Source organism: Camelina sativa, chromosome 10 (genome assembly GCF_030686135.1).
Source record: "Camelina sativa cultivar CO46 ecotype springtype chromosome 10, ASM3068613v1".
Lineage (NCBI taxonomy): Eukaryota > Viridiplantae > Streptophyta > Magnoliopsida > Brassicales > Brassicaceae > Camelina > Camelina sativa.
Window position 1 is genome coordinate 11,108,366 of NC_141889.1, and position 26,546 is coordinate 11,134,911.

At 37.9% G+C, this 26,546-nt stretch overlaps 5 protein-coding genes and 2 pseudogenes across 12 annotated transcripts; 3 read left to right on the forward strand and 4 right to left on the reverse strand.

The window, feature by feature from the left end:
* The first annotated feature begins 7 nt into the window (after nt 1-7).
* Nucleotides 8-2,436, forward strand: LOC104718600 (uncharacterized). 4 transcript variants are annotated; one of them, XR_015567779.1, is made up of 10 exons: nt 8-369; nt 670-729; nt 811-850; nt 977-1,155; nt 1,277-1,315; nt 1,417-1,512; nt 1,589-1,663; nt 1,747-1,874; nt 1,969-2,060; nt 2,163-2,436. XR_015567779.1 is itself a non-coding variant. In XM_010436368.3 (10 exons), the coding sequence occupies exons 1-10, from the start codon at nt 322-324 to the stop codon at nt 2,275-2,277; spliced, it is 858 nt and encodes a 285-aa protein (XP_010434670.1). In that variant the 5' UTR covers nt 8-321; the 3' UTR covers nt 2,278-2,436. The 4 variants fall into 4 exon arrangements, 1 of the variants encoding a protein (XP_010434670.1); XR_015567780.1 differs by having other exon boundaries at nt 1,755-1,874; XR_015567778.1 differs by having other exon boundaries at nt 1,603-1,663; nt 1,755-1,874.
* Nucleotides 2,437-2,937: 501 nt separating this feature from the next.
* LOC104718603 (E3 ubiquitin ligase PARAQUAT TOLERANCE 3) lies at nt 2,938-9,333 on the reverse strand. 2 transcript variants are annotated; one of them, XM_019231375.2, is made up of 16 exons: nt 8,892-9,333; nt 8,525-8,700; nt 7,927-8,023; nt 7,699-7,771; nt 7,455-7,612; nt 7,284-7,360; nt 7,135-7,194; nt 6,889-7,045; nt 6,640-6,791; nt 6,355-6,519; nt 5,976-6,281; nt 5,520-5,558; nt 5,129-5,423; nt 4,918-5,037; nt 4,750-4,834; nt 2,938-3,748 (listed from the first exon to the last, which is right to left on the reverse strand). In XM_019231375.2, exons 2-16 carry the CDS (start codon nt 8,688-8,690, stop codon nt 3,176-3,178), a joined length of 2,523 nt encoding a protein of 840 aa, XP_019086920.1. In that variant the 5' UTR covers nt 8,691-8,700; nt 8,892-9,333; the 3' UTR covers nt 2,938-3,175. The 2 variants fall into 2 exon arrangements, with proteins under 2 accessions (XP_019086920.1, XP_087324076.1); XM_087467950.1 differs by having other exon boundaries at nt 5,129-5,558; nt 8,892-9,331.
* Nucleotides 9,334-9,436: 103 nt separating this feature from the next.
* On the forward strand, nt 9,437-11,029 carry LOC104718604 (large ribosomal subunit protein eL15z). The gene is made up of 4 exons (XM_010436374.3): nt 9,437-9,558; nt 9,684-9,850; nt 10,197-10,394; nt 10,589-11,029. The coding sequence occupies exons 1-4, from the start codon at nt 9,555-9,557 to the stop codon at nt 10,832-10,834; spliced, it is 615 nt and encodes a 204-aa protein (XP_010434676.2). The 5' UTR covers nt 9,437-9,554; the 3' UTR covers nt 10,835-11,029.
* Nucleotides 11,030-11,396: 367 nt separating this feature from the next.
* LOC104718605 (DNA mismatch repair protein MSH4-like) lies at nt 11,397-16,420 on the reverse strand (annotated as a pseudogene). The gene is made up of 22 exons (XR_015567781.1): nt 16,252-16,420; nt 15,866-16,069; nt 15,747-15,782; nt 15,540-15,652; nt 15,400-15,445; nt 15,166-15,212; nt 14,958-15,065; nt 14,749-14,824; nt 14,513-14,585; nt 14,259-14,404; nt 14,073-14,158; nt 13,797-13,936; nt 13,573-13,712; nt 13,432-13,482; nt 13,083-13,146; nt 12,821-12,964; nt 12,656-12,723; nt 12,422-12,480; nt 12,174-12,330; nt 11,971-12,023; nt 11,796-11,894; nt 11,397-11,708 (listed from the first exon to the last, which is right to left on the reverse strand). The product of XR_015567781.1 is annotated as a DNA mismatch repair protein MSH4-like (transcript).
* Nucleotides 16,421-16,879: 459 nt separating this feature from the next.
* LOC104718606 (uncharacterized) lies at nt 16,880-19,134 on the reverse strand. Of its 2 annotated transcripts, XR_756410.3 has the most exons (8): nt 18,726-19,134; nt 18,463-18,633; nt 18,216-18,380; nt 17,968-18,132; nt 17,738-17,872; nt 17,484-17,560; nt 17,280-17,377; nt 16,880-17,210 (listed from the first exon to the last, which is right to left on the reverse strand). XR_756410.3 is itself a non-coding variant. In XM_010436375.3 (7 exons), the coding sequence occupies exons 1-7, from the start codon at nt 18,918-18,920 to the stop codon at nt 17,030-17,032; spliced, it is 1,110 nt and encodes a 369-aa protein (XP_010434677.1). In that variant the 5' UTR covers nt 18,921-19,134; the 3' UTR covers nt 16,880-17,029. The 2 variants fall into 2 exon arrangements, 1 of the variants encoding a protein (XP_010434677.1); XM_010436375.3 differs by lacking the exon at nt 17,484-17,560.
* Nucleotides 19,135-20,833: 1,699 nt separating this feature from the next.
* Nucleotides 20,834-23,018, forward strand: LOC104718608 (formyltetrahydrofolate deformylase 2, mitochondrial). The gene is made up of 8 exons (XM_010436379.3): nt 20,834-21,275; nt 21,357-21,469; nt 21,624-21,774; nt 21,862-21,935; nt 22,017-22,176; nt 22,328-22,426; nt 22,530-22,616; nt 22,695-23,018. The coding sequence occupies exons 1-8, from the start codon at nt 21,120-21,122 to the stop codon at nt 22,839-22,841; spliced, it is 987 nt and encodes a 328-aa protein (XP_010434681.1). The 5' UTR covers nt 20,834-21,119; the 3' UTR covers nt 22,842-23,018.
* Nucleotides 22,985-25,145, reverse strand: LOC104718607 (VAN3-binding protein-like; annotated as a pseudogene). Its single transcript, XR_015568615.1, has 6 exons — nt 24,644-25,145; nt 24,078-24,471; nt 23,817-23,993; nt 23,669-23,718; nt 23,530-23,587; nt 22,985-23,452 (listed from the first exon to the last, which is right to left on the reverse strand). The product of XR_015568615.1 is annotated as a VAN3-binding protein-like (transcript).
* Nucleotides 25,146-26,546: the final 1,401 nt, after the last annotated feature.

A 26,546-nucleotide genomic window follows, 5' to 3' on the forward strand; every position in this document is an offset into this window, starting at 1 on the left:
CGTCGATGTGTAATTGATGACCAATGAGATCTATCCACGTAAGAAGATTCCACGTGCAGCTTCTCCAATGAGTAAAGGCCGATTTAAGCGAATTGAATTAAATAATAGGGCGCCCGTCGGTCACATCCACCGTGAACATCCCGACCGGGCTTTTTTTGAGAAAATTCAGAGGTTTTCTTCTGTGTAGTTTGATATTTGGATCTGCGATCTGATCCTTTCGCATCGACGCGGAACGTTTTCGAATCGAATTGGTGAGGATAGGTTCTGAATTTTGGAATTTCGGAGGTTTTGTTCGACGGTCTCTCTGAGGTTTTCACCGCCATGGCTGCTCCGTTTTTCTCCACTCCATTTCAGCCTTATGTCTACCAGGTTCTCTTCTCCCCCTCTAAGATTCGTGTTTCTGCTTCCTACACTACTGTCGAGAAGGCTAGTGTTCAAATATGCTCTTTCGCGAGTAGAATAGGATCCTTTCATGTAGGTGTAGGACTGTGATGTTTGAGTTTTGTTTTCGTTTCTTACCACTAGGTGTACTTACCTCTGTTAAGCGTACGATCCAATCTGATTTAGTTTTCATGATTAGTTTTTGTGATAATGCTAATAAGCCGTTTCCTGGGAGAGAATTGATCTGTCTGTAAAGAGTATAATCTCACAAGTGCTCATATGATGCAGAGTCAAGAAGATACGATCACACCTTTCCAAATTCTGGGTGGTGAAGCACAGGTTGTTCAGGTAGGTTTGTAGTCTGCGCATCTTGTGGACCTGTGTCATGATCCGCAAGCTCTTTTAACCATTTTGATTGTTTCTCGACAGATAATGTTAAAACCACAGGAGAAGGTCATTGCTAAGCCTGGTAATTTCCATTTTTATTCAATGTTTTAATGTCTTTGGAACTTAATCATTCCTAATTGCTCATTCCATTTTGTAAGATCGGTTTAGTTAGATTGTATATGTTAACTGATTAGGTATGGTGCTGTAGGTTCAATGTGCTACATGTCTGGGTCCGTTGAGATGGACAATACTTATACCCCTGAACAAGAAGTTGGAGTTGTACAGTGGATTTTAGGCAAGAGTGTTAGCAGTATCGTTCTTCGCAACACCGGGCAAAATGATGGATTTGTCGGTATCGCTGCACCTTCTTTGGCAAGGATTCTCCCAGTTAGTGATTCTTGCTCTCGCCATGATTTTTTCTTATTATTATGAAGTATCGTGCTTAATGTAACTCCTTAGCTCCTTCTTATGTGTTTTGGTGACCTTCGGTTAATTTCTTTCTGTGAAGGTTGATTTGGCCATGTTTGGTGGCGACATCCTTTGCCAGGTAGAGCTGATTAACGAAAACCGTTAATTTTTGTAGCTGCTTAGTTCTCAGCATTTTCCTCCACATTCAGTGATATGGCCTTTTCTTTTTGTGTTATGAAGCCAGATGCATTTCTCTGTTCTGTCCATGATGTGAAGGTTGTAAACTCTGTTTTCCAGAGACATAGAGCAAGAAACATTGCTGCAGTTGGGGCTGAGGTAAGGAGAACAATACATTTCATTGGCTTTTCACACAGTTCATTCAAAACTTAGGTGCTACTACACTAACTTACAGAATCATTGTTGCAGGGGTTTCTGAGACAAAGGCTCTCTGGCCAGGGTCTTGCTTTTATTATCGCTGGTGGCTCTGGTATGCAACTAAGGTTTTATCACAACATGATGCTCTTTCATTTTAGGCCTCTTAAACTGATCCGATTCCATTTGCTTCATAAGTTGTACAGAAAAACCTTGAGGTGGGAGAAGTTCTCAACATTGATGTTTCTTGCATTGCCGCTCTCACTCCCTCGATCAATTTCCAAATCAAATACAATGCTACAGCTGTAAGACGGGCAGTCTTTGGGGTATGTTACATAACTTCTTTGTCCATTACAAACAAAATGTATCAAGATTGTTTCCTCTCGTCAAACTTACAAACCTTCTGTTTTATCATAAAAGGGTGATAACGTAGTAACAGCGACTCTAACGGGACCAGGCATCGTGTTCATCCAAAGTTTACCGTTTCATCGACTCTCACAGCGAATTGCTAGGTTAAGAATCGAAATCTCATCTTTGCTTTTAAAAACGATGGTTTCCTGTAGTATAAGAAGAACAATTCAAACTGGACTCACTAGGGGTTTTTTGCTTTGCAGGTCGGTGACGTCCCCAAATATGAGAGAAAATCCAAGAGTATTAGTTCAAATAGGATTATTCATATTTCTTGCATACGTTGTAATTGTGTCCTCTTTAATCCTTACTGAAATGTGAAATAGACAGGTTTCTTTTGTTCCATCCGCTGGAAACATGCACTCACTTTTGTCTACTGTCTTCTCACAATATTTCAAGTTTAAAAGTAATGTTGTTGGACGAGATTGGACGACATAAGTGTGTTTGTACGTATATAACGAGATGAGAAATTGCCTCAAATAGCTCTTGAAAGATAGTCTTTATAGTGTGTAAATTGCAAATTTGACAATATCATTATGCTATCATAGACTAATTCATACACATATTTTAGAAATATTTAACGGTAGATACACATCTGCGTAACTACACAAACTTTGAAATAAATGTAAAATTTTACAGATAAGATTTTAAACCTAAAATTATATTGATAACATAATTGAAATCGTAAATAATAATTAATAGCCCATATATTATTTTAAAAGATGTAATCTGATAATATTTGTTTTTAAATACAAGATTTGAACTTTACGCACTTTTCAATACAATTGAATATATTCAGAAAAATGATGTAAAAAAAATCATTAAAACTGAAAATATCACATTAAAAGTAAACTGCGAATGATCCCGCACAAATGCGAATAGAAGTTTAAAAACTTAGTTTTTATATATTTAAAAAAAAGTCACATGAAGAGAAACATTAGCTGTTTTAAATAAAAAACGAAGAGTGTGACAAACTGAGAATTAAATAAATGAAACCCATTTATATATTATACAAACATCCGATTACAGCCTACCAAAAAAAAAAACATCCGATTACAGAGGACTTTACTTTAATTAACGCAACAGAGCAGATTACACTACTAATAACTTTTTGTTTTTGTTCACGTCCTAGGCCATGGCTTCGTCTCCATGCCGTTGAATATGATGAAGAAGGGCGTTTTATGCATTCTTCTGTATCTTTCATTCTTCGAAATTCGAATCAAGCTCGCGACCTCTCTCCTTTCGATCGCTTGGAATGGCGGAAATGCTCATCACCACCGGCGTCAGAAAACGCCACGGAAGGAGATCGCTTGTACCTTGATGGCTTCCTCTTGAAATGTCTGTCTTCATCATCACTGGAATCGTGTTCTGCCGACTCTCTTTCCCTCCGACTATGACGACGACCCGATGAAACAGCCGTTGCAACAACCGAGCTCTCTGGAGGTGCTGGAGAAGACTTTGATGATGTCTTTCGGTGCTTGCTAGAGGCTGCCTCCTCTGGAAAGTTTATGCGAGCGAATACGCTGGACTTGCTGTTATCATCAATCTCTGCTGCAGTTGGCTCCGATGATTGGTTTTCGGATCTTTTACGGTGCTTGCGATCTGTCTCTCGGTGGTGGTGGTCGCGGCGGCGGTCGTGTTCGGATTCCATGTCTTGGTGACGGTCATGGTGATGATCGCGCTCAGGTCTCCTGCTTAATGATCGTGAGGGAGATTTGTGCCTCCGAGATGACTGACGCTCTGGAGACAATCTCTCCGATCGCCGGCGACGGTCGTAATCAGGCCCCTGTTTCTGTTCATCCAAGACCCAATAAGAGTTACATTTAGTAAGAGGAATTTGGGTCTTGGGCCCAATAAGAGATACATTTAGTAAGCCCAAACTCCGTTTTCACCTAAATTCTAATTTAGCTTGTTAAGCACGACGAAGTAAAGACAGTGAGCAAACAAAGGTTTAGTTCACTTTTCATGTAAACGTCCCACTTAAAAAACATGACACCTATGGACCTTACACAAACGTGTTATTTTGTTTTAAAACATATAAATGTAATTTAAAAATATAGGTGTATTCATTTACTATGATTTTGATATCAATATTTTTTTTCTTTAAAATATACACTACATATCTACATTTTAATAAATAATAACAAACAAAAAATAATTGTGTAAAAGAATTAAAAAAAAATAATAATGTTTTTTAGACGCACGGCAATGCTAAACATTATTACTGGTCAGTTTGGGACCATGTCTCCGACGAACCCGCAAAGAATGTGAGTCCAATGTGGAAAGAACTAGTGTTTATAGAAGCATATCAACCCGTTAATTTAAAAACCTTTTCCTACAAGTCTACAACTCTCTACTTAACATTTTTCCCCCATACAAATTTTATATCTTTGAATACACAAACAAATAATGGGATCAGCCGTGCTTTACTTGTAACCAAACTGCCTAGGAGAAGACTGTGGAATTCATTTTTATGCATTCTATAGCAAGTCAATACATTTTTATTGCATTTAAATCCAATTTATCCCTCTACCGCATCTACTCTTAAATGTCTTTCATCTTGACTTTTTACCCCTAAACGAAAATTAACTATCATATAAACAGACGCCTATTTAGCAATTGTGCAATCAAACCATTTTCCTTGACGTAATGATAAATGCAGAGAGCGATAAAGATAATAAGAGAATAAAGAGAGAAAGATAGTGTTGAAAAAGTTGGTCTCTTGTAAGCCAAACCAGTTGGCCGAGAGAGAGAGGGAGAGAGAGAGTATTGAGACAACAAAATGATACATACAGTTTTTGGTTTCATGGGCGAGGAAGAGGCTGCCGAGTTATTGTTCATCATTCTGTTCTTCTCACGGTCCCTGTAGACATTCCCTCTGTACCACACAAAAACAAACATCAAGTTAAACATGCTGCAGTAATACATAAGTCTGAAAGTAGCGATTGCTCAGTGGTTTACCCTTCTGACCGTCTCTCGTTTTCACGCTTTCTTTTCATCTCAGCTTTCTTAGCTTCAAACTCCTCTCTCCCCATAATAGGACGTTGGAGATTCATACGATTCCCCATCTCTGAAAGGTCCCTGTTCAAGTCACATGTCCTGGTCATTATATAGCTTACTAATAAGCACAAACTATTTTGAAATGAGAGTGCAAGTATCAGTTTGTCAGTACCTATGGGGTGGTGGTAGATTATGGAACCCGAAACCCTGTGCAGCGAAAGGAACTGGATGCATCATGCTGCCAAAGGACAAGTCCATGGGGCCTGATCCATAGCCAACAAAAGGAGGCATCGAGCCAGGAAAAGGGCCTGGAAACCCATTGAAACCATGATGAAAGCCATTGAACCCAGGTTGAACGCCGTTGAAGCCGGGTTGCACACCATTGAAGTACTGATTACCGGGACCTGAACCCATGGACATCATATAGTCAGGGCCTGCTGGATTTGACATGGGGTTCCACTGCATGTCTGCGATAACAAAGACAAACAATCCGTTAAGCCACACCATAGAGTTAGAATGGACTGGGAAGAAAGAGTTCTCAGCATTATAGGAAAAAGAGCTACCAGTTCCAGGCACCCGAGCTTTCTTTTTCTTTCTTTTTCCTGGTGAAGAGAAAAAGTGTGCATTACTTTAATAATTAAATGTTATGAATCTCTTTATTGCTTGAGAATTAAGAAAGATATGAATGCTTAGCTCCCTCTTAACCCTAATTCTCTCTTAGAGATTAAGGTTAATTCTTGGGGCTTCGTTTCTCATTCATCAATCAAGACCATTATCTAGGCCTTGATACAACTTAATCAAAACCCTAGTAAGATATAGAAAATACGTTAACGTAGAATGGAAACTATGAAAACCAAATGCATAAACTAAAGCACCAAAACCAATTAATTAAAACGTCCTAACCATACTCTAATCTACCTAACCATGATCACGTATCATTAAACTAATTGCCAAACATAAATGTGAAAAAGGTGATGCTTTTTCTTTTTTATGCTAAGAGGATGAAAACCAGAGATTACCTTGCTCCCCAGAAGCAACCTGCTGTGGTATTTCTTCCTTGAGTGCCTGCGTATTCAGCTGTGTAACTGCTGCTTCCTTGCCATTCAAGGATCCTCGAGTGTTTTCAGATGCATCATCTGGCTTTTCCACTTTAACCACTTCTGTAGTCCCCCGAGGGGCACTTGTGATCTCCGCTATTTCGACTGACGGCTTTAGAGTTGAAGTCTCATTGTTGTTACTAGGAGCTGGTTTCATTTTGTCTCCAGATGCAACAGATGTAGTAGGTGACAGAACCTTGGGAGGTGGACATCGTGCAGACTCCATATCTAGAATTAATGCGCTTTAGTTTACTCATAAAAGTGCAAACAAAAAATAGAATATGAATGCAGAATGAAATACCTTGGACTTGACACATGCTGCCAGCGTTTTCAGCACTACTGTTACCAGACTCCAACATACGGTTTATAGTATCCCTTAGGGTCTTGTTTGGTAGAAGATCATCAGCTAGTACATCAGTTGCTCCACAGACACATTTTGACTTCGTAATGATGTGATCTCTGATACCTGAAAAGTAGATAATTGAAGTCAAACAACCAGGATCTGTAATTGATAGTGATAAAGTAAAAGGCTTTTGTGGAACAACAAAAAGCATGAGATGTATTGGGATATGACTAGGAAACTTACACTTGTCACAGTAACTCTTGAAACAGCATTTGCTCGTAAGTGCAGCATCTCTCATTACTTCTTTGCACAATGGACATTTAAGTTCAGGAGGAAATTCTCCAACAGAACGTGTTGTTGATGTCAATCCCTCCATTTCCTTCTCAAAAGCGTCCCTGAATTTGTTAATATTGATCAACATTATGAATGATTTATTAGGTGAATAATGGAAAAGAGGAACAACTTCGCCATTTTAGTTCAGCAATGACGTACTCATTTGGTTTCAAAACTGCTACTGCACCACTTGGCAAGGAATAAGAGCCATCTGGGGTCGCCATCAGCATTGACTTAGGGATACCAGTAGGTGGTTTAACTCGCTTAACATCATAGTTAGGATCGCCATTTGTGGGGCAGTGTTGAATAAAATGTCCTGGGTCAGGAAAAGATTCTCAGAACACAGTTTTATCTAGGTAATAAAGACAAATAAAAATAAAATTCAACAAAAAAATTCTAAAATACCAGGAACATTGCAACGATGGCAAGTATAGCCTGGTGGCGGAGTCGTCTTTCTTTCCATTCCTATTCACACAAATACAATCAGTTCCTGAGCAAAATAAATCTAAGGGAGTTTAACTATAAAAGTCAGTCGTATAGCAAAATATAATTACCAAAACCGCGTCCACCCATCCTTCCAGGCATACCCCTTCCATAACCTCTGCCCGGGCCATAAGCATCCGCAGCTGGTCTGTAACATGAAAGAAAATAAGAAGGTTGTGCAAAATGTATGTCAAGATCTAATTCCACATGCTCTAGTCCATCAGTTAAAGTAGACTACTTACTGCTGCCAGTCTAATGCTGGAGTGTCAATTAACGCCTTTATTTTGGTTTCTTCATCTATCTTATCATCGGCTGGTGCAGGGTCGTGACTAGAATGGATAGATGGTGCATCAGGGATTGAATACAAATCAGTCCCAAACTCATCAAATTCATCTTCAGCCTATAACGTAGATAAAGAAGTGAATTAACAGTTTTGTACTGGAAAATCAATGCCAACAGAAACCCAGAAAATTTGCCACAACTCACCGTAGGTATATCAGCAGTAACAAAATTGTTAGTATCAGCCTGAACGTTTTCCACTTTATTCTCAACTCTCGGCCTACAAAATGTAGATATTACATCATTACACACGAGGGAGTGGTATTCACACACAAAACATTATGAAATGCCCTTTTTTGTATAAAGAGCCACTAGGATTGAACTAAGCAGTTAAAGAAATTAGATCTTATTCAAGTTATAGATCTCAGAAATTACTCTGGTATGGTAATAACTCTGATGCGAGGGCATCCAGGGACCCGACGAATTAGAACGGAAGTATTCTTTGGGATTAACATTGCTTCATCTAGATATTCTGAAATTGCAGCAAAGACAATATATTAAAGGCCACATATTGCAACTATATCAGCAGAGAGAATCGTAGTTAGGAGTTTTTACATGTAAAACACTTTATAATGACTAACAACCACAACCAATTGATAGCAGTCTAACCTCAGAAGTAATCACATTCAACACAAAGATAATACAGTATCCAAAAACTTGATTGCTAGTGTCATAAATACAAGACTTTTCAGTTTGATGATAACAAGGAAGTAGCAGGAACATCACAATGAAGTTTCTAAAGCAATTAGAACCAAACAATACCACAGTGCAACAGAAGATAGACCATGCAACAACCAGATACATAGCAGATGCCCTAAATCTAAATACTTTGCTACTGTATAAGTAAAATATTGATAAAGACCAGACCAGATTCTCTCACGTAGTTAACTAGAAAACATAAGACACGTAACGACTACTAAGGATTTAAAACCCAGATATGTGAAGACAGCAACAAGGAGGAAGGAAGACAAACCTTCGTTAGTTTGGGCGTTAGAGATGACAATGTCAAGGTCTTTACCACTTCCCAAATGCTTAGTTTCGTAAATTTTTTCTTTGAGAAAACCAACTGATATAAAAGGACCATCCATGGGGATAATATCATAATCCCTCGCACTCTTAAACTTGTAATAAATTGCCATTCGATTTAATCTGATAAATAGAATCAAAAATACAATATATATAAACACACAAGAATCTCTCTACTCTTTTGTAAAAAAAAAACCTTAATCCAAGCCCTTCCTTAATTTAAAAAAAAAAATATGAAGGCCAGAATTTGATTTCCAACAAGTATGTATAAACTACAACAAGAAAAACTCAAAAATATATATTTGATTCTTTACTTCTCTGATTCGACTTCAACAAAACTCGATAGAGCGAAACCTCTCTCACGCGCTTCCCAGACGGTATCAGATCAACGAGAATCTATCTCCCACAAGTTGACGAACGAGAACGGCCGTATTTGGCGATTCGGATGTATAACGCTCAGCTACAGTGTAGAAATCTTCAATTGAACCGGCCGCCACAAAAAACTCTAACGAATGGCTTCAATCCAGAAGATCTCTTGAAATTCTCAAAGCCACCGTCTCGGGGAAATAGAATTTGAAACGACAGTGAAATTGCAGACGATCTCGAGGGAGAAAAATTTGAGAAATCTTGAGCCTTTTTGATATGTATATATATGCAGGAGAAACCGATGGATGTTGTAGAACAGGAGGAATACGAACGAACTCTAGGGTTTGATCTGAGAACTGTCTCGTATCCGTATCACCCTAATTCTCTTACGTTTTCTTTTTCGGCTTTTTCTTATATATTAAGTTCTCATGGGCCTTTTATGGTTCATGTCTGTCATTGAAAAGGCCCAATAAATAAAAGACCCAATAAACACCAGGCCCAATAAGGGCCTTGCTCAATCTGATGGAAACCCTAGCTGCTCCCATGGAGACATCTATTTAAAGCGGAAACCTAATCAGAAGGAAGAAGTGACTGCGACGCCGGAATTCGCAATGGGTATGTTTCTTGGCTCATCAGCTCTTTCGTTCTCTTTGATCTTGTTTCTGTATTGTTCATTGGTGTTTATATATGTTTCTGTGAGAAATGAATTTACGAAATGTGTTTTTTCTTTTGGACGATAGGTGCGTACAAATACGTGTCGGAGCTATGGAGGAAGAAGCAGTCGGATGTGATGAGGTTTCTGCAGAGGGTTAGGTGCTGGGAGTATCGCCAGCAGCCTTCAATCGTTCGTCTTGTTCGTCCCACTCGTCCCGACAAAGCTCGTCGTCTCGGCTACAAGGCCAAGCAGGTCCTTCCTTACCTTCTTCTCCTCTTCATTTTTTTTGTATTAAGTTAGTAATCGTATGTAGTTTTAGATGAAAATGTTGTATCAATCCTTTTTTTTATTTAATTTGCTGGTTAAGCGGTGTCTTGATGCGTAGGCATTTTTTTTGTCTTTCGCGAATATGATAGAATACTTCCTGAACCCAGCTATATCGATTCATTCTTCTGACTGAACAGCTCTTTATCTTCTGTGGACTCTGTTCCTGTCTAAGATTGATACATTTTTTTTTTCTAATTCCTAGATTAGACTATGTTGTTTTTTTATCGGTTGGATGTTTTTTTCTGACTTCTTTTCTGGATCTCTTTATCAGGGATTTGTTGTCTACCGTGTTCGTGTCAGACGTGGTGGTCGCAAGAGGCCTGTGCCTAAGGGTATTGTGTATGGTAAACCCACAAACCAGGGAGTAACACAGCTCAAGTTCCAGCGTAGTAAGAGATCTGTTGCTGAGGAACGTGCTGGTCGCAAATTGGGTGGCCTAAGGGTAGTTAACTCCTACTGGCTCAATGAGGTATGCATCTCACCCTCGTCTCTTTATTCTAGTTACTATCCTTCATAGCATTTTTGGGCTGATACCGTGATATCTATTGTTGGTTGAGATTAAACTCGAGTTTTGTACATTCAGAATATGGCATGTGAATAGTAATCCATAGATGTGTAATGTATTCGGATGATTAACTGTTTGGCTGTCTCTGTTTTACTCAGGACTCTACCTACAAGTACTACGAGATTATCCTTGTAGACCCCGCACACAATGCTGTCCGAAATGATCCAAGGATCAACTGGATCTGCAACCCCGTGCACAAGCACAGAGAACTCAGAGGGCTCACCTCAGAAGGAAAGAAGAATCGTGGTCTCCGTGGAAAGGGTCACAACAACCACAAGAACCGTCCTTCTCGCAGGGCTACCTGGAAGAAGAACAACAGTTTGGTTCTTCGTCGTTACCGGTGATCAACTTTATGTTTTGTTTTGCTCTAAGTGGTATATCATCCGTGTGGATTTGTGTTTCGGAATTCTGGAATTACATTGGGATGGAAGACTTTCACATTCAAGAGTTTGTTTCAAGTTTTGAGGTCTTAAAAACTTTAATTCTGACCATAGTGCAAGTTTTAAGTTGTTTTTTATGGCAATTTCGTTTTTACTCAATATCCAATGTGTAGATTTGCTCGTACTTTAATTCTTGAAGATTCAAATAAACCTTCATGTCTTGAATATAGAGATGTTATTCAGGACATTAACATTTCCAAGAAGTTGTTATCTTAGAATCTTTGTTCGATTAAGCTGTCCCTTAGATTTTGGAGAGTTTGACGAATTGAGTCTTCTGTCTGTGTAGAGTATTTCAAGCATATCAACCTTTGAGCAACTCGGTAGATCCTATGTATTTCGTGATGCTTCACACAATTTAGCTCTATTCTTTTATTTTCCTGCACAATCATCATTAATATATGAGAAGTTTAGTAAGGCTAAAGAGCTTAATAGTTTATGCTAGCCTATTTTAATTGTTTGGGTAATACCTTGTCTGTGATTCTTGAGGTTATGGTTCTAGCTGTTTCAATCACTGTATTAGGCAGACCAGCCACTTCGGCTAATAGAAGGCCATAGTGTGGAACATGTAGGGTTCCATCTCGCAATTGAAACTGATAAGAAAAATGTAACATTCAGCAACAGTATCTAAACCCCAAACCCATACGCGAGGAAGGCAGATAGAACCTTGAAGTCTAAGCGGTTGTCTCTGATGTCTACATAAAAGTGAAGAACCTTGACATTTGGATAGATGGTTGCTAACTCAGCAAGACTATCCATGTGGGTTGCAAATACTGTGTACCTGCAAGTTTATAGCCACAAATTACACATTTGCATTTACTTATTAAGTAGCTTTCTGGCAGTGGGAAAAACTCAGTTAAAGGCTTACGCTTTCAGTGATAAGAGATACTCGCAGCAGCTCCATGCCATTGCTAACCCGTCTGAGGAAGAAGTCGCCCTCCCGAGTTCATCCATGATTATCAAACTCCTACATTTTGAGGCATTACTAAGATATGAAACTGAGGGGGAGGTTCGTTTGTATTGATTGCTTCCATCAAGGCTACCTGTTGGAGACATTCTGCATTATGAAAGCGGTCTCTCTCATCTCTGTCATAAACTGTGACATTGAAAGTAAGATATCAGAATTGTGATATCACATCTCCCCATATGTATTTCCCTATTTGTAGTATCAAAACTGTTGGGATTTATCAACAGCACAAATCGTTAAGAGACATATTGAAATCTGAGCCAGAGTCTAAAGGATTACCGTGCTTGAGTTCGATTCAAGGTTATCCATTGTCCCCATTCTTGTAAATATGCGGTCAACCACCCTTATAGTTGCAAAGCGAGCTGGGACGTAGCAGCCAATCTGAGCAAGAATGACTACTAGACACACCTGTTGGAGATATGTGCTCTTTCCGCTCCTTGAGATATGGAATACAAAGACAAACATGAGTCGATGAGTTGCTGAACGATTGATAAGCACTCGAGGAGTTAAAGTAAGAGTTCCCTTACATGTTTGGACCCATAACTACCAACATGTTGGTTGCTTCTGACATGAAGATACTATTAGACTGCAAAACAGAATTTTGTATTAAAAAAAAAACGTGCACGGCCCCCAAAATCAAATATATTTACTTTATAGTCTGATGAATCATTGGCGGAATTTATTAACTGGACGAGATGAATTTCTCAGAATAAATTGAGGGATGATAGATAGAATCGTGAGAAATAGCGCGAACAACTTACAACAAAGTCGTTGTGTATGCTTTCTAGGATGGGATGCCTTCCAGCATCAATTGCCAATGGGCCACTTTCTGCCAAACAATATATAGGGAATTAAATTCCACACAAAACGTTGATCAATTATTTCAGTTAAGGTGTTTAAGGAATGATAGTGAGAAAGTCAGCTACCTGTTAGTTCAGGTCTAGAGTATCGATCCACTGGCTTTGTGGATATTGTTTGAGCAAATGAATTAACAATCATATCTAGGAGACATAAGACTTCTGCTAGGAGTGTGAGGGCAGAGATATCTTCCCTTATCGCATCCATCAGTGCTGCATACATACAGATAACGTTTAGTGTAATAGCCTTAAAAAGTCAAGCATGATATGATTATAATAAATCGGGTTACTACATATAGTTGAGACTTGTGAGCAATGTGAAATTATCAACCTTCCAAGCATGTTTCCGTTCGAATGAAACACTCTCCAGCGGCAGACTTATTCCTGACATTCAACTGCACAACAGATCATTGTACGGTAGATATTAATGAAACATTGTGTCTAGGTTCCTGAAATCATAAACATAGCTCCTACTTGTCCTAGATTTGAGGGCTCATTCTTCTCATCTAATATATCCGTGGTGTCTCAAGTCTTCAGTGTATTAAAACTTTGGAAGGGGAGTTTTGTTCATTTGCATCAACTATTAAACTTTGTATGAGCCTGAACTATAGTACTTCCTGAACTTCTAAAACTGATAAAGCCACAAGGAAACGATGCATCTGAAATTTTGATATACTTACAGAAGCCAGTTCCAGACTCGAACAATGTATATTTTTCCCATGTTTTACAACCTGGAACATACCACGTACAAGAAAAATTAAGTCAGGAACCCCATATATATAGATAGAACATTAATTTTTCAACGAAAGTGCGTTTTTGACCTGAGTGAATTTGCTTGGAAGTTTTCCCTGAACTTCCTTCTGAGGAATTCTGACAAAGAAGCCTTTCCTGTTGTTGAAAGGGAGTTTTAGATTTGGCAAGTTGAATTCCTCACGATACTTACTGGCCAGATTATGTATTGCTGTCAATGTTTTCAAGATTATAGATTAGCAGAACAAAGTAAAAATCAGTGATAATACAAAAAGAAGCATAATTCTTGGTTCACCTTCACTAGTATCACAAAAGGTTCTTCTTGCAATATCCAAAAATCCATCAATTCCGGCTTTTAAAGCAAAACACTGCTGTGTGCGGGCAACAAAAGGAACCCGTGCATGGAGAACATCATCATCAATAACTTCCCCAATTCTGAAACAAAAAGAGGATAAAGAAGTTAGTGACTTCGAAACTCTAGTTTTTAGAAATTTTGAGGAGGAAATGGAAAAAACTTCCAGAAACGAAGTGTATAGTCAATATCTACTAGCCAGATCCACTAATGGCATACTTTTTTCTGATGGAAGCATATTTATCATTTTCACACACAGACTTATAAACATTGGTAAGGAGAAAACACTTTGCGTCCTTTAAAACCTGCATTAAGACATGGCGTGAATAAGGTTAGGGATAGGTCATAGACATAGCTGCAAAATCAAGTAAGAACAAACTAACAACAAATGAGAAAGAAAAACACCTTAGCAAGTAGAGGCAAAGCATCCAATGCAGTCTTAAGTAAGATGATGCTTGAAATCATGTTTTGGCTCTTTCTGGTATTATCAAAACCTAGGACCGCTTCTGTGACTTTCTTTGGCTTGAAGCAGAAATGACAAAGAACTCGATCTGAAAATTTGTTTTGAGATGATGTTATTAAGAGAAGAAACAAGCTCAATACATTGGATGCAATGAGAAAAGGTCAGGATCTTCCCACTTTTTCTCTTAATTACTAACCAGTCTCTTTAGGAAATTTACGTAAAACCTGCGAGAGCCCAAAGAATAGTTGTTCATTGCTCATCAACTCATCCTGCAATTACGAGTAATGCATTATCAAACAATGGAAGTTTTCCGGTAGCTGCACAATTATCAAGCTCTGTCAGTCAACTTATTTAACACCAAACGGAAAACGAATGATATGTTTTTAGAAGTTCCTTAAAGATATACGACACCTTAATAGTAACTATACTAACCAGGCAATCCAGGCGAGTGTTAATAGTTTCAATATCTTTCAGAGGCTGCAACAAATTGGCACGAAGAAGCCTAGTCCTGACCAACATATCATGCATGAAATAAAAATGACTAGTGAGTTAAAGAGGTCTCACATGCCAAACTCATACACAATATGTTTCACAAGACACAATTTGTAATTTCAACTCTTAAAAAGTGTGTTTGCAGATACCCGCCGACTGTTTTTGTTGTCTTGAGCATCTGGAACAGACTCCTCTTTTTGTTGCTAGTGCCCAAAAGTGCGTTATGGAATGGATCAATAATTTCCAGATTCTCAACACTACAATCAAATCAAGTAAACAATGAAACAGAACAATATACAGTAAAATTCTCCATAATTTAATAGACTAGGAAAATGAACAATATCGGGGTAATCCTACCTAGTTGCATCGATGTTCATGTGATCAAACGATCCATTAAAAGTTACCTAGACATAGGCAACAGAATCCACAAAAATGCTATCAGCTGTAATGAGAAGGTAGAACCCAAGAATAAACAGGTAAGACCAAAACCATAAAGAAACAATGACACATTATGCAAGAAATTGTGGATTTACTGCATATACAACTTTTACAACCAGATAATTGAGAATTGTACATAACCAAAACCCATACCGTCAGTGAGTGGTTGGTGACAATCACACCCTTTTCCGTCTCAATCCTGCTCATGAGTCATGACACAAAACACCAAACTCAGTATTTCAAAAACAGCAAACTGATATTGCACTGAAGAAAAAGGTTAAGGATGTAGACACCATTTGATTGTAGCTGCAGCAGCAGCCAGTGAGAGATAATGCTGCTTATAGTAAGTGTCTAAACCAAGGGCCAAAGGTTCTTCTGCAGCCAAGTTTTGTATTAATACAGCACCCTGAAACATATAGCCAAAAAACGCATATCCATTTAAAACTACACGACTACAAGAATCAATGAATGTTTGTACAATCAGAGGTTCCTGGATCAACCTTAGTATCATCAAAACAGCCGCGAGCAAGCACAACCTGCGAGAAGGCAAGATAGTAACAGTCAATTGACTCTGCTATATATAGCTTAAGACATATACATTACATTCCCCCAATTTCACCTTCCTAACGGTGCTATAACATCGATCCACCAGTTCTGATACACCAACCATGCCATCAGCTGCCAATTTGTTGGGAGGAACGATTATCACAGTTGGATCATAGAAACGCAGCAGCGTCTTCGTGTTTTGGTATGAGCTGCTCGTCTCTATATACTGAGATAGATGCAGTGAAGCCGATCTTAGGTCAAAAGCAGCCATCCCGACCTAATCAGAAAAATTCAAATTTAGAATCCAACATCACCATCGAAATTATCATGCGAACGACATGATTCAGAAGCTATGACATCGATCCCAGAAATCGCCGTCGCGAAATGGAGACCGAAAGAGAACACAAATCAAGGAGCCCATAGTCCTGCCAAAACAAGCGAAATAGAGGAACCGTATACCTCTTTGGCTCTGTTCTCAATGAGGCCGGCGACGAAGCTCGATCTCTCTCCCCCGTCGTCTTCCATTTTCGCTCCACAGATCAGAATTTGAAAAATGAGTAATCGGTACAACTGTTCCGAATATGAAGGCAAAAGCGCGCCACTGTGAATTCTATAGTCGACGACGACACTTCACTCACTACGCCGATATTTATTTCGGAAACCGGTTTAAATTACCAAAAACTGTTCAATTAGAATACTCAGGGAGTATTTCCCGGTTCAATTTTGTTGGTTAATGATTCAAAAAAAAAAAAGAGCTAAATATTCAAAATAAAATCAAATTCGATTTCTTTCACAAGTTAAGTTTTCATCCAATTGAAAAAATGTCACTTAATATTTTGGTTTTTAGATCGGTTATATTGGTTCAATTGAGTTTGAATCCGTTGGTATTGTCCGGATAATAGAGAAAGTGAGGGGTATATTTGATACAGACATACAGTTCCCCTTGCTAAGCAGGGAAATAAGTTGGAGGATCCCTTCATTGTAGCTAGCTCTGTTCAGTTCAAACCCCTACTAATAGAAGCTTAAACACAGAATAAAGAAAAGATGCAGCTTTGGCTTATATCTTATAACAGTTGATCACTCTCTCTTTCTTTTTTTTTTACGATAATCACTCTCTCTTTCTTAGTTCTTAACTTCTTACAATAAACAGTCGTATGGCAGACATATAATGAACAGCAACAATACAAGATTTACAAAGGTTCTATATTAGTTTCTTTACTTATCTGTCAGTCACAAATCACAAGACCTCGTCAATAGTTACATAGCGGCGCTCCTCAATGGAGAGCTGTGCAGCAACTCCCATGGCAACAGCCATCAATCCATCTTCCAAATCTACAGCTGCACTTCCTTCACCTCTGATTGCTGATAAGAAGGTGAGGTGTTCCAAGTAACTTGACCCGTGATGCAACCCTTCATATCTGAATTTTAACATCATGTGATGTGAGACTGCAAAAGATAATATGTATTTGTAGATGAATCAATCCTACTTTATTCTTTCATCCTCAGCTTTTATCGTTTGATCGTGTTCTCTTCCTTTTGCACGACTGCCAAATCGAACTATGCCCTCTGGAACAAGTGCCTCCCCCTGCAACAAAATATTGACTCAACTCAAAACTCATAAATCATATAAACAACTCCAAAGAAAGAGTCAGAGAATAGTTTAAGTTCATCTTCCCTGCCTCATTTCCCACCTATATATATGCACGAGCCTTGCTTCAGATGAGAGTGTTACAGGAGTATATAGTGGTTTGGGAATAGTTGGAAATATCTAGTTTTCAGGAATAACATCGAAGCAGTCAGTGGCTTCAATACAACATGAAAAAAAAAACACACACACACACACAGCTCTATATTTTTCATTTTAGACATAAAATCCTATTATACCAAGACCATAAATAAGCACACACAAAATAAAAGGAGCCCATGATACTTTTAAAAAACTCACCTTTCCAACGTCACCAGTAACAGATATTTCTTGCTCATTTTTGCTTCCTTCAGCAAACATACAAAGATCAAGCATCCCACGACATCCATTGTCAAACTCAATTATAACATAAGCGTTATCAATTATATCAGGAACCTATATCACAGAGAAACAAATAATATATGAAACTCACAAGTCACAAAACAGACTCATTTACAATGATGGAGTGTAAATTTGAGATTAGAATGAACCTTTCCATCATAAACTTCATCCTTGTGGTTCACATCCATGCCTCCAGAAGCCATCACACATAGAGGGTTTGCACCGGCAAAGAGCCTCATCAGATCAAAGAAGTGGCAGCATTTCTCCACTAAGGTCCCTCCAGTGTTCACATTGAATCTATTCCAGTTATTCACCTAGTGATATGTTCTCTCAGCAATCATATAAAAAATAGGATGTGTAAAAAAAATTACACAGAGTCCATCTTGTTTCAGCATACCTTAACCAAGAAAGGGAATCTATGTTCTCGGATTGCTACCATCTTGACATTACCAAAATCTCTACCTTTAACTTTTTCTATGAGCTTAGCTACTGGGGGCATGTATCTGTATTCTAACCCAACTTGCACCACCATATCTGACCTTTTCTTTGCAGCCTCCAGAACCTGATTTCCAGACACAGTTTCATGAATTAGATCAATCATCATACTCGGCAAGATTTGGTATCAAACAAGAAAAAAAAATGACCTGTTTGCAATCAGCAACTGTGGTGCATAAAGGCTTCTCAACAAGAACATGATGTGGTTTTGGATAATTGATAATGTCAATAAGAATCTGATGATGAGTCATATTTGGAGAAGACACAACAATCACGTCACACAGCTCACTCTTGAGCAACTCTTCGTGTCCCGAGAAAACCTTGATCACAACAAAAGATGGAAAATCTCAAATCCTGAGTTTACCAAACGCCAAGTACAAAATGAGTTTTATCAAGTACAAAGTGAAAATACTTTGAGTTCCCAATTAAAGGATTGAGCGAGTTCAATGGCAAGGAGCTGTGAGGGAGGGTGAGGATCGGCGATACAAACGACGGCGAGGCCTTGGTCACGAAGATGGTAAAGATTGATGAGATGTTCTCTTCCCATCATACCAATCCCTACGATTCCATACCTAGTAATCGCTCCTGAGTCCTTAACATCCGCCATTACTGAACGTCTGAGCTCCTCTGACTCACTTTCGCTTGATTTGGGCAGGGCTGAACGACGTCGTGTTCAAAATTACACGGACTTGTCTTTTCCTGGGTAATTTGATATTTTTGTTGAGTAATACAGAATTACAGACTCTTTTTGGAGAGGACAGAATCTAACGATGAGTCATATTTACGGAAAAAGTAGAGAACAATAATACTACATATCCGGCAAAAAATACAAGTACGATATCTTTCATTTTTTGTGCGTGTGTGTGGCAGTGTGGCAGTGTGGGGTGTACTGGAAAGCAAGTGCTAGTTGCTGGATAAAACGATTGAGTTTTTTTTTTTTTTGAACAAAGAGTAAAAAGATTGAGTATATTTTTATGAGTGTAAAATATTATCTAAAAACTGTTTTTTTTTTTTTTTGATCGTGTTTAACAAGAGTAAAGTTAAGCAATAGACCAAACCTTTTTAGCTAAAAACAAAGAAAGAATAAAAGGAAATACTCATGGAGCCACGTCGGTCCACCTAGAGCTAAATACGAGGTAAACCTACCGGCTACCGTCCGGAGTAACACTACACGCGATTTCTCTAGCCACTCTATTAGCATTGGGAGTAGAAAGATGAAATGTAATCTTCTCCATGCTTTGTAAAACCCTGTGGATCTTGACTAGGATCGAGTGATACTTTGGCCACTCAACTGGTTTCTGCACCGTCAAAACTGCTGCACCACAATCCGTCCACAAGTCGCAGGTATCAACATGCAAGCCATGTAATCCTTGTAAGCACCATAACATACATTGCAGCTCTGCAACAATAAGATTAATCGTCGGCCGTAATGCATTCCTCGAGTGAAATAGTGCATCACCAACGTGTTTACGCAAAAGCGGCAAAACCCAAGCTCCACCACAAAAGAAAGAATCATTAATCCAAGAAGCATGAATATTGCATTTAACAGTCCTAAAAGCCGGTTTTAAAAAACTGTTTTGTGCACAAAAAATAAAACAAAATCTAAATACTGTTTAGTAATGAATGAAAGATGAAATTAAATTACACTTTTTTATGAGTGTAAAATTATATTCATCTAAAAAAAAATTTACAATGAACAAAACATGAAAGTCAAAGATCCCCTATATAATCAAATAGAAGCATTCTCATGAAAATGCTGATGTGTCATCGCTAGAGAGCTCGAATTTAATGCTCTCATTTTTATGGATATTTACACATAATTGCTATTGAATGATTAAGGAATTTTTTTTTTCAATTAATTAAAAAAAATCAAACATTTTAATTTTAAAATAAATTTTAATTACTTTTATAACAGATTTAATTATTATAACATTATTAGATCTAAAACATTTTCAAAATCCAAATTTATTCACCTATTAAAAAAACTGATTACTATTCACATATTTAAATTTTCAAAAATGAAATTATCACAATAATCATTATAATAGGCAATTGACTTATTTAATACTATTATAATATTTAACGGGTGAAACATATTCTTACACAAAAAAATAAACAAAAAAAAAAGTTTTGTATAGATTGACGAAAGAGCGGATTATATAGTAGTTTGATCTAAATATAATTTCACAGCATAAATTTATCTCGCACATAGTGCGGGTTGTTACCTAGTTTTTAAAGTTATACAGAATAATTATAAGTTGACAAAAAAAAGAGAATAATTATAACTTGAAAGGAAGATTAATGGTTATTTGTTGATAGAAAGTATTTTGTTTCAAATTAGCACATATTGTTGAAAATTCATATTTTGCAGAAGTAGAGTAAAGAGACAAAAAAAAAATCCTTAAAGAGATAATTTTATTTTAATAAGAGATAGCTACACTTGAAAATATCTTTGATGAAATAATTATCATTAGAAATTGATGTTATACAAAAGGAATCATTTTTTCATCAATAACTACTCTGAAAACAAATTTGAAAAAAATAACGAGTTGTAAATTGGAGAAATAAAATATATATTTTTATGATATAATAAAATTCAGTTTTGTTTTAATTTGATGAAGTAAACAGTAAAACTCACTCTATTTTTGTAGAGTTTTGAGTTATGCTGAAAAAAAATTCAGGGTTGATATGTGAATAACAGGGGAAATAACAGACCACACATAGATCAGACACATCACAACACAACAGAATCAAAGGATAAAAAAGGTGTAACAATGGATTAGTCGGATTCGAAGAAATAGCGGCAATGATACGAAGAGTCTCAGCCACCTCATGTCTCTCCGCCACAGCTTTTAGATCATTTACGAAATGGTCCTTTAAATCTTCTCAGTTTCACGGCGAGTCCCTCGATTCCTCTGTTTCACCCATTCTCATCCCCGGCATCCACGTCTTCCATTGTCCGGTACGTTCCAATCAATATTCATGGATGTTAACTAAACTAATTGGAACTAGTAGTGTGACTCTCCGTCTTCTTTGGTTTTAGGATGAGGTTGGTATTGTAGCAAAACTATCAGATTGTATTGCTGCAAAAGGAGGAAACATTCTTGGTTACGATGTGTTTGTTCCTGAAAACAAGAACGTCTTCTACTCTCGAAGGTAAAGTTCCCAACTTTTCCATTTGTAAAAAAATCTCACCTTTGATGCTACTTCAATAGAATCGTTTGGTTAATTTCTAATCTAAAGTGAATTCTAGTTAAAGGTTTCTATTTTTGGGTTTAGTTGTGATGAAAAGGTAAATTCTTTTTGGCAGTGAGTTTATATTTGATCCAGTAAAATGGCCGAGGAGTCAGATGGATGAAGATTTTCAAACTATTGCACAAAAGTTTAGTGCTTTGAGCTCGGTTGTACGAGTTCCCTCTTTAGACCCCAAATACAAGATAGCTCTTCTACTGTCCAAACAGGTTAATTTTCGTGTCATAAAGATCCTTTTATTCTGTGTCTTCTTGTTTTTTTTTTCCCTGAACTTGTGTGATAAATTTTGTCTGTAGGATCATTGTCTGGTTGAAATGTTACATAGATGGCAGGACGGGAAGCTTCCTGTCGATATAACATGTGTGATAAGGTTTACATATAACTCTTATCAACGAACAGAATGCACATTTTAGGTATGACTAGTGTGATTCCTGATATTTTGTGTGTCCAGTAACCATGAAAGAGCTCCAAACACCCATATTATGCGGTTTCTCCAGAGGCATGGCATCTCTTATCATTATTTGCCAACAACCGATCAGAATAAGATAGAAGAGGAGATTTTGGAATTGGTTAAGGATAGTGATTTTTTGGTTCTCGCTAGATACATGCAGGTATATGATAACCGTTTGAGCAATTGAAATAAACGAGTTGTTTTCTTATCAGTGTATTAGCTCTTTAAGGTCATGCTTCTTTGCAGCAGCTTTATTAACAAATGAAATTTCATGGATGATGTTTGTTGACTGGAACATTTTCCTTTGACAGCTACTATCAGCTAACTTCTTGAAAGATTATGGAAAAGATGTAATCAACATCCATCATGGCCTCTTGCCTTCATTCAAGGGGCGAAATCCTGTGAAACAGGTTTCTGAGTTCTTTGATGGCTCTCTCTCTCTCATGAGTTGTGTTATTTATATCTAGTCTCACTCTCATCCCTATCTCTTACGCTTCTAGATTCTGTTGGTAGGCATTTGATGCAGGTGTGAAACTAATTGGTGCAACAAGTCACTTTGTTACAGAGGAACTTGATTCAGGACCTATCATTGAACAAATGGTGATTCATCCTCCAACTAGTTAATTTGTTCTGAGGGTTGCATTGTTCTACAGAAGCGTCTCAATTTGAGTTTTACAGGTTGAGAGGGTTTCCCACCGAGACAATTTGAGGAGCTTTGTCCAGAAATCAGAGGACCTCGAGAAAAAGTGCCTCATGAAAGCTATAAAATCTTATTGCGAACTGCGCGTATTGCCTTATGGGATACAAAAGACTGTCGTATTCTAATACGGTCTACATGAAAATCTCTGACATTTCTTCATATGATATGCTCACTCATGCAAAAATATACATACTACTTCTCTATAAGTTTTTGATTCTACATAGCTTACACGTAAATGTTTTGGCTTAGCAAATCAGAAACTGAATCATTGTCAATAAAAAAAGTTCAATTGAGATTCATCATTCTTCTGATGTCTTTCTGTACATAGCAATATTCCTACCACTTGTTGTGATCATATGAACAACCTGCTGTGTTTTTATCCAAAAGTCGTTACAGAGACTGACATTGTACATTACCAGGTTTCTCTTTCTCAAATACCTCACAACAGCAAAAATGTGGATTATATGTATATAATCAAATGTATACAGGATCCTTCATCACGTGTGACCACTGAGACTCAGAGATCCTAGCGAGCATTTGGCAGCCTCAAAGCAATTTACTTGGCGGAGAAGAGACTGAACCCCATCAACCCATCTCTGCTTATGAATCTTGCTCTTGCACTTGAACTCCAAAAGACCTTGTCCGGTTTTCAGACCGAAGTAGACTTCTTCTGAATTTTCCCTCTCTTTCCTGTAAGGCCAAGCTGATTTCTCATCGCAGACGCCATAGACAACGCCTTCAGAAAGAAACAGTAAGTTCAGAACGCCGTCTTTCAAGTAATTTATCTAAACTGAAAGATTAGTAAATGCTTACATTTGGTCTTCTTGGAGAATGCCCCTCCAACATGTTTGCTTTTGAGTTTGATCATTACCTGCAAAATCATAATAAGCATTGGCTTAGAAGTGAACTGAGATGTGTTGCGTGTTATGAGTACTAATCAAATCTGTTGTACCTGAGACTTCTTGTTGATATAGACGCAGACACGTTTAGTTCACTGCACTCCTGCAAGTTAAAGCACAAAGAAAAAGAGTTAAGCTCTCTATCTCTTATCTCAGTAAACTCTTCAAATGATCAAACTCTCACTGACAGAAGAGAACTACCATTTCGTGCACATTGCATCAGTTCGCCTTCAAATGGAAGATTTGGTTCTTCCAATCTAAACTTCAAATTTGCAGGCCAGTGAGAGTCAGAGAAGCTTCTCTCAAAAGGGGCAATAGCTGCATTTTTCCTTGCTTCCTTTGGCTGCCTCGCCTTCAGAGCCGCTTCTCCTCTCAAAGCTAGTGTCAGTTTAAACAAAGTCAGATCAAATGCATATCGAGTAGTCCACAAAGACTTGTATGAAGCTGTAAAAAAGGCCTTACCAGTTGCAGCAGCGGCTGTTAGAGTCATGAGATCACCAGGGCTGTTGATATCCACAGAAGATCTAACCGTGGAAGTAACACGTGCACGGTCAGCACCAGCTCGCTCAGCCATCTCAAAACAGTGTGAGGCTAACAGTTCAGTGGCTGAGGCTAAAGCCAATGCCATCTTGGAGCCTGACCCTTTGCAATTGCTTGCAGATGTTACAGAGGCTAAACCTGCAGCCAGAGCCGCTATAGAGACAGCAGAATGCACGTGAGCGTTCTCAACGCGCACCTTGTCTTTCTTCTTGAGATTGGTGATTGTGCTGCTACTGCTGTGTTCCTTTGGGTGGTGAAACCATCTGGATAATGTTCCTGCTCTACGTGTGCCAACCGAGTTCAAGATCTTCCCAGCCTAAAATCAATTTCCCAGAGTTTTAAACTATGAAAAGTGTTTATACTTTATACATTCCAATTCCCAAGAACTATGTTGGGAACTGGTGCAATGGCCATATATAATTGACAAGTCTTTGACTTTTACTGCTCACCATAATTAGGAGAAAAAGGGATAAGAAAAAAGGTCGTACCACGAATGGATCTGCAGCAGCAACAGGGAACAAAACAGGAGGACTGTTTTGGCCAACACAAAACTGTTCTTGTTGTTGTCTATGTTTGAGTGCAAGTGCTTTGGAGATTTCAGAAGTAGAGAGACTCCAGGATCTTGACAGAAACTCCATAGGCTCTTTAGGTGTCTGAGGCTGAGGAATCGATGAGAAAAGCTCTTCAGCTCTAAGAACTCCATCTTCCAACTCTTCCTCCATATTCTCTGATCCAAACAACGAAGACGAAGAAGTATCTTTCCAATCTGAATAATACCCATTTTCCATTTTTCTCCTAAAATGAATTTACAGATTGAAAATGTAAGATTTTTCGAATTTTTGAAAAGATGACGTGGGATCACAAGACAAGAAGAGGGTATTTATTATCCTGGTGGAGCAAGAGTTATGTTTCTGATGCAAACCATGTGACCAAAACAGAGAAACCAACCAGCTTTGAGTTTCAGAATTAAAACAGAAATGAACTGTAAAACTAAAATAAAAAAATAGAGAAAATGATTTTTTAAAAAAGGAGATGAAAAGGATGATGTTGACTCAGGTGGAAAAGAAGAGGAAGAGCACAAACCAAACTACACAATAAGAGAATCTTTTTTTCTTTTTCTATGAAAGAGAGAATTATTCAAACCACAAGTCCGAAAAGTACGTGCGGACTGACAATGATAGATTACAATAAAAATCTGGATGAGTGTTTTAATCACCGTAAGAGTCTTTGAGATTTCAAGAACTCGTCCCCATGTTCTTTCTTTATATAAGAGTGGCTAAAGATTAGGATAATATTGTGGTTAAGAATATTGTCCATGAATTCAGGTAATATCTTAATCTGGTGGGACGGTTTGTGAAACCACAAAGGGGCGACAGATGCATTGGTTTGAGAGCATTTTGTCTTTCTGAGCGGACGGCTCTCACACGATTCATTCCCCCACAACCGACCAGCTTCCTTTCTTCAAATAATAATCATACGTAAAAGAGACCACTTTGTTTTTCTATTAATACACTCTATCGTTTGCGTTGGTTTCACGGATTAACGATCTTTTTAATGTCTTTCTAGCATTACTATTTATTTTATCACTTGATTCTAGTACTCAAACGATTTGATTAAACGAAAGTATATCCAGCCAATAAGACCCCAAATTGTGCAATTTGAATGAGATTCAAATCGGCCTTTTAATTATAGGCCTTATCCTAATATAACTATCTTTGAGCAATTCGGATTTGGAATTCTAATGTTTTTTTTAATGCATATAACGTGGACTTTCTAACAAATTTGAAAGTCATTACTAATGTATTCTTGGTGATTGTTATGGACTTTATTATTGTGAACAAGTATTAGTTGGATAGTCATAAAACTGGTAGTTTAATTTAGCCATCATCGAATGTCAAATGAGTTTACTAAAATACGTTTAGAATTAACGTATGAAAGAAAGTGTAATCAATGATCATATATATACGAAAAAAAAATAAACAAGAAATTTTGAAATACACAATTCTTATTTTTTTAACCAACACAAAGTACAACTTTGATCCGTTTTCTCCGCATTCAATCATTCATTTTCGGACCAAACATTTTCACACAACAAAAAGAAAGCAAGCCAAACAAATTAAAACCGTACATGAATGATCAAGGGTAGCTTTCTGTGGTGGGAGCTGGAGCGTACGAGTACGATCCAACAAAGACACCGTAGATGAGTCCGGCGAGAAGTCACCACTAACAACAGCTGGTCTAAATGACCTGGCCGGGTTCTTGGAACCGCCGATAAGGGACCGACGGCGAAGATGTTGCCTCCATCGATGAAGTCATGAAACCGATAGCGGTAGGAGCAATGGTCCCTTCTTGGAATCAGCCGCCGTGGCGTAGACTGTGTAAACCAGAGCA